The 9871-nt window shown below is 37.7% G+C and overlaps 1 protein-coding gene across 1 annotated transcript; it reads left to right on the top strand.

Annotated features, from left to right (window-relative positions):
- The first annotated feature begins 2584 nt into the window (after window positions 1-2584).
- On the top strand, window positions 2585-3305 carry LOC147924834 (uncharacterized). Its single transcript, XM_087496984.1, has 2 exons — window positions 2585-2643; window positions 2726-3305. The coding sequence occupies exons 1-2, from the start codon at window positions 2585-2587 to the stop codon at window positions 3303-3305; spliced, it is 639 nt and encodes a 212-aa protein (XP_087353110.1).
- Window positions 3306-9871: the final 6566 nt, after the last annotated feature.

Genomic DNA, 9871 nt, shown 5'->3' with positions numbered 1-9871 from the left:
GTTTGATTGTTAGGTTCAGGGTTTTCATAGGAGTTTTATGGTTTATTAGATTTGTTTATTATTTAAGATTTATTATCTTCTGAGATCTTCATCTTTGGTTGTTCTTCATATTAACTCTTGATTGATCACCTAGAATTAATAACATAGGAAAATAATTTGATAGTCAAAGAGGTTTCCAATCCGTACAAATTTCAAATCCTCCCAGGCACCTTTACCGAGGCAACGAGGATGGCTATTGTCCGGATCTCACCAACTGCTCTCCTCCAATGAAAAAGAAGCCCTGCTTTCCCTGCTGGATAAACCCATACACTGAATGGTGTTCTTCCCAGATCCCTCAAGGAGAGCCCCCCATCCCCACAACCACCAAGAAGATCCTGCATATTTACTCCGATTAAACCTGGTAATTGCGTCTACAAACCCTCTTTAATGCCCTTCGCACCCCCAAAACCCTCTTTCATAGGAGTTTTATGGTTTATTAGATTTGTTTATTATTTAAGATTTATTATCTTCTGAGATCTTCATCTTTGGTTGTTCTTCATATTAACTCTTGACTGATCACCTAGAATTAATAACATAGGAAAATAATTTGATAGTCAAAGAGGTTTCCAATCCGTACAAATTTCAAATCCTCCCAGGCACCTTTACCGAGGCAACGAGGATGGCTATTGTCCGGATCTCACCAACTGCTCTCCTCCAATGAAAAAGAAGCCCTGCTTTCCCTGCTGGATAAACCCATACACTGAATGGTGTTCTTCCCAGATCCCTCAAGGAGAGCCCCCCATCCCCACAACCACCAAGAAGATCCTGCATATTTACTCCGATTAAACCTGGTAATTGCCTCTACAAACCCTCTTTAATGCCCTTCGCACCCCCAAAACTTTAGTTTAAACTCTAATTGCGTCACTTCACTGCATTTTTTCGAACTTAAACCGTTACCTTTCCACTCCTACCGGAATTTTGTGATACTGACGAGTGGCTCTACCAATGGAGAACCACATCCCTCAAAACCTGAAAGGCAAGGAAGTTGAGAGAGGTTACTCACCCCCAGCTAGAAAGAGAATAAGAGCCATAAAGGAGAACTCTCTGACCCACATTGGACGTCTAATGAACCCGTCAATATAGAGGATGTGGGCCCTTTTCCCCTTTCCTCATCAACCGCTGGAACCTTAGAGGTAAAGTCTCGGGATCCGACTTAGGACAGGGCTGCTTCCAATTCACTTTTGAGACCGAGGATGACTTGCACTAAGTCATGGCAAACAGACCATACCATTTTGACCAGTGGATGGTCATCCTCTAAAAATGGGAACCGGTGATCTGCCCATCCTTCCCTGCCATCATGGTCCAATTTATAGGAGAGGCCTTGGGAGAGATTTTAGACTGGGAGATCACATCATCCACAATCCAGCTAAAAGTCCTCTTAAACGGCCTGGAACCAATAACCAAAGAAACTGTGGTGGAGTTTTCAAATGGTAGCGAGGCGGTTATCTACTTGGAATACAAGAATCTAAAGAATCACTGCTCCCACTGTTACCGCCTAACACATGAAACCACCAAATGCCCTGGGCTAAAAGCCACTAATGATAAACCAATTGGAACCAGAGGCTGATGTGGATTCAAGGCTTCAAAAATGTCGAATGGCCATTATTTCCTGGGCACGTGATCACCAGAATAATAGCCAAAACACTATCAAGGATCTGAGAGATCAGCTGGAAGAAGCCATGACAGATAATTCATGTTCATAAGAGGATATAGACTCCCTGAACTCTCAACTACTAATTGCTTATCAAAAAGAGGAAGAATTCTGGAAGCAACACAGGAGGCAACTCGGGCTGGCTTTGGGAGACAGAAACTCGGGTTTCTTCCATGCAACAACAAAAGGGCAAAGGTAAACAATTTTGCAGTGATATAATCAGACCAGGGAACTGCCGTTTATGAGGAGAAAGAAATAGTTGCCGCCATCATTAACTATTACCAAAACATGTTCACTACAGTGGGCACTTCAAACACCTCCATCGTCCATGATGCACTGAAACCAGTAGTGACACTAGAAATGAATGAGACCCTGATCCTTGTACCCTCCCAAGATGAGATCAAACAGGCTTGTTTTGCAATGCATCCTGATAAAGGTTCTGGACCTGATGGCTTCTCAGCAAGTTTTTTCCAGACAAACTGGGACACAGTGGGGGACAAGATTGTCGCAGAAATTCAATCCTTCTTCATAACTGATCGCTTGCCCCTATGATCTTGTCAGATTGATTCCAAAAGTCACTAGCCCTTTTAAAGTATTCGACTACAGACCAATAGCGTTATGCTCGGTATACTACAAGATCATAGCAAAGCTACTGACGAAGAGACTCCAACCTATCCTCCATAACTGCATCTCCCCAAACCAATCCGCCTTCGTTCATGGGAAAACCATAACAGACAACGTGTTAATCACTCATGAAACCCTGCACTATCTAAAGAATTCAGATGCAAAAGAGAGGTGCTTCGTGGTTGTCAAAACCAATATGAGTAAAGCGTACAATAGGCTGGAGTGAGATTTTATCAGAGCAACCCTAGGCAGAATGTGGTTCCATCAACAATGGATTACTTGGCTAATGCTGTATATAACCACTGTAAACTACTCTTACCTCATCAACGGTAAAGCAAAAGGCCTAGTCACCCCCCAGCGGGGTATTCGACTAGGGGATCCCTTGTCTCCCTACATCTTCATTTTGTGCAGTGAAGTACTGTCAGGAAAATGTAATACTGCACAGGTACAAGGGAAGTTAGTTGGAATCCGGGTTGCAAAAGGTAGTTCCAAAATTAATCACCTACTGTTTGCAGATGATACCATGTTCTTCTACAAATCGGACCAACAATGCTATAACCACCTACAGACCATTCTCCAAAAATATGAGACTGCCTCTGGACAACAAATTAACCAAAGCAAATCATCTATTACCTTTTCCTCAAAAACAAGACCCGAAATCAGAACCAGAGTGAAGAAAGAGTTAGGCATCACCAAAGAAGGGGGCCAAGGGAAGTATCTAGGTTTCCCGGAATTGTTCAGCAGGAAGAAGAAAGATCTTTTCACCATGATTGTGGACAGAATCAAGCAAAAGACACTCAGTTGGTCCACCTGTTTCCTCTCTTCCGCTGGAAAACCGACAATGCTGAAATCTGTTATGGCGGCTATGCCTTCATACACTATGTCATGTTTCAAGTTGCCAAATTTCTTGTGTAGCCGCATCCAGTCTGCTCTAACACGATTCTGGTGGGACTCACACCCTGAAAAGAAAAAAATGTGCTGGATTGCTTGAAATAAAATGACAAAGTTCTTTAAGGATTGTGGACTCGGCTTCCGAGACTTACAAACCTTTAATGATGCGTTATTGGCAAAAATTTGCTAGAGGCTACTCAACCAACCTAAAACCCTTCTGGCAAAGGTACTGTTGAGGAAGTATTGTAAGCATACTACTCTTCTAGACTGCCTTGTTCCGAATTCTGCCTCCCATGGTTGGAGAAGCATATGTGCAGGAAGAGATATTCTGAAGAATCATCTAGGGAAAGTGATCGGCTCGGGGGACTCCACCCCCCATTTGGGGAGTGCCTTGGCTCTCACTTTCCAAACCACTGACACCCATTGGTCCCCCAACACAAGAAAGCACTCACCTCAAAGTGTCAGACCTCCTACTACCTAACTCCTGGGATTGGAACCTGCAACTGATCCAAAAAACACTCCCTCTTTACGAAAAGACATCCTCCAACTCTGCCCCAGCAAACAGGGAGGTCCGGATAAATGGGCTTGGCTGGCTACAAAGGATGGTGTCTACTCAGCAAAGTCAGGGTATTATACTGCCCTGAATGAAAATCTCTTGACCACCACCATCACGGAAGAGTTTCCACTTTCCTCATCGGAAGAAATTTTCAGGTGGAAAGAGAGCATCTGGAACATCAAGTCCTCCCCTAAGACAAAACATCTCCTCTGGAAAGCAGCACAAAGCGCATTACCTGTGGGAGACAACCTAATCAAAAGAAAAATCACAACAGATGCCAAGTGCCCCCCTAATGCAGGGATATAGAGACTGAAGTCCATACCTTTTTCAAGTGCCCATTCGCCTCCCAAGTCTGGAACCTTTCTCCTTTCAAAGAACCTCTAGAGCTGTGCACAATCCATTCAGTGAGGACAGGGCTTACACTTGTGAACAAATTAATCTATCTCCCGCCCACTGGTATTGGTATTGGCCCGCTAGCACCCTGGATTATTTGGACCATCTGGACGGCGAGAAACAAGCTAATCTTCAATAAAGAGCAACCCCTGGCGGAAAAGGTCCTACTACTAGCAATCATCATGGCCAAAGAGTGGCAGGCCGCACAACCAGACCAAGAGCATCATGGCCCTAAACTTCAGCAACCAAAACCTCCGCTACCCTTACCCAATCGTGTTCTCTGTTTTACTGATGCCGCTTGGAAGGAGAACTCAGTTGGAACTGGCTGGATTTTTTAGGATCACACCAACAGACCCCTTCTTTGAGAATCAGCCTCTGTATCGAATGTGATTTCACCGCTGATGGCCGAAGCCTTAGCAACTCTCACCACGGTGGGAGTTGCAATCGAATCAGCCTTCACGCACATTCACTTCGCTTCAGACTCGCAACTGTTAATCAAAGCGCTCAATAGGAAGATCCAACCGCTGGAACTTCATGGGATTCTATATGATATTCTCAACCTATTCTCTTATTTTTTATCATGCTCTTTCTCCTTTATCCCGCGGGACATGAATCGGCAAGCAGATCTCTTAGCAAAAGAGGCTCTTCGCTTTGCCTGTATCGAACCCTAATTTGTTAATATGAAATTAAATCAGTTTGTCCAAAAAAAAAAAAAAGGAAAATAATTTGATATGAAAATATAATTGATTTTCCTAATAAAATTTTTGATGAGCAAAATTAATTTTTACAAAGAGATTTGATTTAGTAATTTTATGATAAATTAAACTTGTTTTCAAAGCTGGTTTTTAAATTGAATTTTACAAAGATATTTAGATTTTCGAGTTTTAAACTTAGATAATATTTGCAATGAGAACTGATTAATATTACAATTGAGTTTAGAGTTCTTGATCTGATTTTAATTAATTGAATCATAATTTATTAATTGATATGATATTCTATAATTTCGTGAGAATTACCCTAGACCTAGCTTTTTAATCCAATACTTTTGCTTTTTATTTTAATACAAAATCATTCTGTTTAGCCTAATCATAAAACTCTGCGTTCTATTGTGTGATTTTGTGTCTTTGTGGAATTCAACCCGAAGTACTACAATGATCTCTTAATTTGAGAGGGTAGCTCTAGGGTTAATTTGAGCATATCACTAATTTTCCCAATTTTAGTTACAGTTTTGGGTCTCTAATTTCAAACCACAATAAAATCCATTTTGGAGGAACTGTGAACAGTGAAGGAGAAGATTACACGCACAGTGGAGAAATGGTTTGTAAGACAGTTCATTGGACATTTTCTGAAATTTCATGGAAGAAATTTGATGACTTATGTATTACGGAGGCAAAAAATAGAGAACTGATTAGGTTCATTTGGTACAAAGAGACAAAGAAGGAGATGAAGTTTTTACAGTATTTGTTTGACCCCACAAGTGAAGTTGATATGGTTGACCTTTGTTTTCTAGGGAAAACATCATGTGAGCTTGATATTTTTCTCGAGCATAATTCAATTATTTATCCTCCAGGTAGCTGAGATCAGCACATGTTAGAAGATAAAAAGTATAAGGATTATAGTAGTGCCGATGAAGAAGTTGATAGGCCAAAAGAGGAATACCATGTAGACATGTCATGTGTTCTAGATGATAACCAAGATGATCCAGTATGGTATGTGGCTAATTATTACTTCACTTCAGTTTTTAAGAAGACATATGAAGAGAACATCAAACCTGTCAATGGTAAGAAGCTGTGGAGTAGGATAAATAAGCCTCCAATATGGATATATGAGATGAGAAAACCAAGAGGAAGACAAAAAAACAGAGACAGACGAAAAAAACTTTTTGAAGACCTAAAAAATTCAGGGAAATCAACAAGACATGACATGATTCCACATTGCAGCCTATGTGGTCAGGCTGGGCATAACAAGAGTAGTTACAAGAATGAACCAGTTGTCGTGGAGGGTCCAAAAAACAAACGTGGGAGACCCGAAGAAGCTTATAAATGGGTTACATTTAATTATTATTTTTCATTGATATTTCTTATGAGTCATTACTCTTTGCTTGGTATGTTTCAGAGTCATCCTAAGGCACCCCCAAAGCCAAGAAAAAGAAGAAACAGTCTTGTAGCCAGAAGTAGTTCACAGTCTATAAAAGCTGGTGAATCAAGCTCACAAACTTAAATAGAGATTTTGTTTGCTTTTGAATTCATTTATGAAAATCTGTAACAACCCATCCCGTGGACCCCACTAGCCTCACTGCTAGCCCACTAGCCTCACTGCTAGCCGTCCCAACGGACCCCAAGCTGGCCCTGCAGGGCATCGATCCTAACCCATCACTGTGGATATCCAAATCCACCAGTAGGTTATTGGTGCGCCAGGCGTTCCTCGAATCCTGGCCCTCACCCTTTAACAACCTTCCCACAGGACAAGTTGCCACAAAACCAGAAATTAATGGTGTCGACCGACACCACCAGTGGTGTCAATCGACACCCATCCCCAAAATACACATTTTGGTTCGCGGATGTTACATATTCAGACTAAGAAAATGTTATCATTCTAACTAAACCATTCAGCTCACCTTCTCTCAAGTTCAGCCATATTGTCAACTTGTGTTTGATTGTACTGAACGAGACCGGAGAATAAGAAAGCAAATGCCGTCAAGCTCACATGCAACACAATTTCAATTCCAAAACAACTAAATTTTTAGAAGATACAAATTTAAAATTAATGATCACACAATAAAGAGATCAAAAACCGAGAGAGAGATTTAAATCAAATCCCCATCACAACTATTAGATGCGGATCCAAATCGAAACAATGTTCTCAATTTCTAGTATGAGAGCCATAGTAATGGAGGAAAAAAAAACCTTTGTCACCCCGTCATGGGATATATTTATCGTTGTTGAAGGTCACAAATTAGAAAACTCTCTAGATCCAACACCAAATAAATCATTCAAATTAAAATTAGAGATAGAGATTGGGACCTGCAAAGCTTGGGCTATCTCGTTTTTCTGAACCAGAGCTCAAAGATCTCTCAAGTCCTTAGATTCATGATTGGGCTCCTTTTCAATGTCGAGAACGCAATTACTTGTTTCACTGACTTTGGATTACTCACAAATCTGATTGGGTTCGTCTGTGATTGAATTTGGAATCGGAGGAAAGAGAGGAGTGAGAGAGAACATGATTGTTGCAATCTCACGATTTTGACATTGTTATAATTTTATTAATATTTTTATTTAAATAATATATAAATTTGTGCTAATTTTGGAACTTTTGAAAATGGGTGCTAGTTTTGGACTAAAAACTTAAATTTGTGGTATTTTTGAAAATCTCCCATATTTAATGGCATGAATTGTAAATAATATTAACTAATGAGGACAAATCTCAAACATTTGTTTCAAGCTCTCTAGCAATGACACGTAAGATTTTTTACAAAATTCTTCTCTATTAATATATAGGGGATGTGTCTATTCTACAATGTGAAATAATGTTTATTGACAAATTGATATGATATTTGATTAAAATATATATGGTGTTAAAGATTTAAGTAAAACCTCTTTAAATTAATAAATTTTGTTGATCCCAAACTGGGCTAGTGTAAATTTTAACAAAATTTGATAATATAATAAGAGAATAATTTTTTAAAAATAAAGAGATATTCAGATATATAAATTTGTATTAACAAAGTGTTTGAATAAAATATTGACTTTTTGAAAGTAAACTGATGATACAAGTTACTATTTGACTTTTTGTATATGAGTATTTGCAAACTTATTTTTTTTGTAACTAATACTTTATTCATGTCTCTACCTTCCATTGGAGGGACATTGTTTTATGATCTAAACAAGATGAAATGTGAAATAGACTCTATCTGAACAGTGGATCAAGTTAACTTGTATAAAATTTGTGGATAAAGATGAAACTTGTGTAGTGGGTATCACGAATTTGCAAACTTGTATAAGCTAAATTGTACTCAAAAGGGACTTAATAGTTTCTCTCATTTTATATATTTTCTTATTAAATGTAATAGATGAGCCAGTGTTTGGTTCCTTTAGATGCGAAGATGTCCAAAAAAATAACTGAGAATAAGCTAATTTAGCTGGAAATATATATTTTTTTAGTAGTACAATGCAAGCGTTGACAAAATAAAACACTGGGAGCGTTGACAAAATAAAACTTATCTTAAATAGTAGTACAATGCAAGTAGGGGTTACTGAAAACAATATTCCTTGGAAGACTTTGTGATTTGTGTAGTCTTTCTTAATGACCATCGAAGTAGGAGTCTTCCTTCTCGTTTTTAATGTTTGTTTAACTTTTCTCTTTATCACCACTTAATTTAAGAATTTACTCCATTAATATCGGAAATGAGATTTAAAATTATAAGACCAACCCAATTGGGAGTTGTTGATACAAATACTCTTACCAAAAAAAAAAAAATAATAAGAAAAGAGATAAGAGAAAAAAAAAACTATTTGAGAAGTTTGAGAAAGGATTTTCAGAAGAAATAGGGCAGGTGTTATTTATTCAGTGGAACATATATATATACTATATTTTTAAAAAATTTATAATTAAAATTTTTATTTTTTTTTATTTTTGTTGAGAAACGTTCACCGTCATTCCCGGTAAAGATGCCCTAAGTAGACTTCAATATAAGTTATGTTAATATATTGGCATAGGAGTCATTTCTGTTTTAGTGTTTTTCTAATTTTTTTAAAAAAAAATATATAAGAAAAACCTTACTAATTAACTAATAAGAAAACATAAGCACAAATGATCACAAGAAGTAAAAACTTTTCAACTCAATATTTTTTCAACTCTTTTTAATTACAAAGATACCTCTCGTCATAGATAACCAGGCTTTCCGGAATATTCCCGTGTTAGTCTGTTTGAATGATCGTACTCTTAAGCTTGGTTTGAAAAGTTCTCGGCGTTGTTTGTCACTGCTTGACACAGAGTTTGAGTCATTCTTGCGGGCGATGAAGTGCCTTATTTCTCTCTGATATCTCGATGTTGTGTTTAAGACCGATTGCAAAGGATTTGACAAAGTTGATAAATTTTCTAGAGGATGGCCTTCTTTTACCGCAGAATTTGAACATTATCAAGTTTGAAAATCTCTTTTACCACTTTTTCTTTAGTTTTCATCCTTTGTTGTCATAACATCCGTGCGTATTTTTTTTGCTAAAAACCACACACACGAGATATATTTTTCCCCCATATATGTAAGCTCTGTTGTTCCAAATTGGTTTTCCTACGTGGAAAACCAGTCTTTTAGCTTCACTGATCATTCCTTTTGGTGTAAAAAAATTAAAAGTAAAATTTTGTGTCATAATACTTGTCGTTTTAGATTTCCAATGCAAATGTTTGGTAAATATTTCAATTTCATCCAACTTTTTTAATGTTTTAACCAATCAAAATATTAGAAAATATATTTTAAAAAAATAAAACAATAAAATTAATGATTTTCTTAATCTCTGTGAAACAACCTTAAACGACAACTAATAAAAAAACAAAGGGAATATATATTAACGACTATAGAAGCAATGTGCGTATTCACCAAAATAAGGCCACAAAGATAACTAAAAACAACTTATATCAAAATAATATATAGATGGTTCCACTATATATTGACAAAATAATGTTCTACTTTCGTTTTGAGGAAAATATATTGATGTCACCCC

This window comes from Camelina sativa, chromosome 17 (genome assembly GCF_030686135.1).
Source record: "Camelina sativa cultivar CO46 ecotype springtype chromosome 17, ASM3068613v1".
Classification (NCBI taxonomy): domain Eukaryota; kingdom Viridiplantae; phylum Streptophyta; class Magnoliopsida; order Brassicales; family Brassicaceae; genus Camelina; species Camelina sativa.
This window is presented reverse-complemented; position numbering and strand designations above follow the sequence as displayed.

What these genes read in the sequence shown, in the direction of transcription:
- LOC147924834 (XM_087496984.1), top strand. Translation starts at nt 2,585, where the DNA reads ATGGATTACTTGGCTAATGCTGTATATAACCACTGTAAACTACTCTTA. An exon ending in CTACTCTTACCTCATCAACG is followed by an intron (nt 2,644 to 2,725) that starts GTAAAGCAAAAG and finishes CATTTTGTGCAG; the next exon opens with TGAAGTACTGTCAGGAAAAT.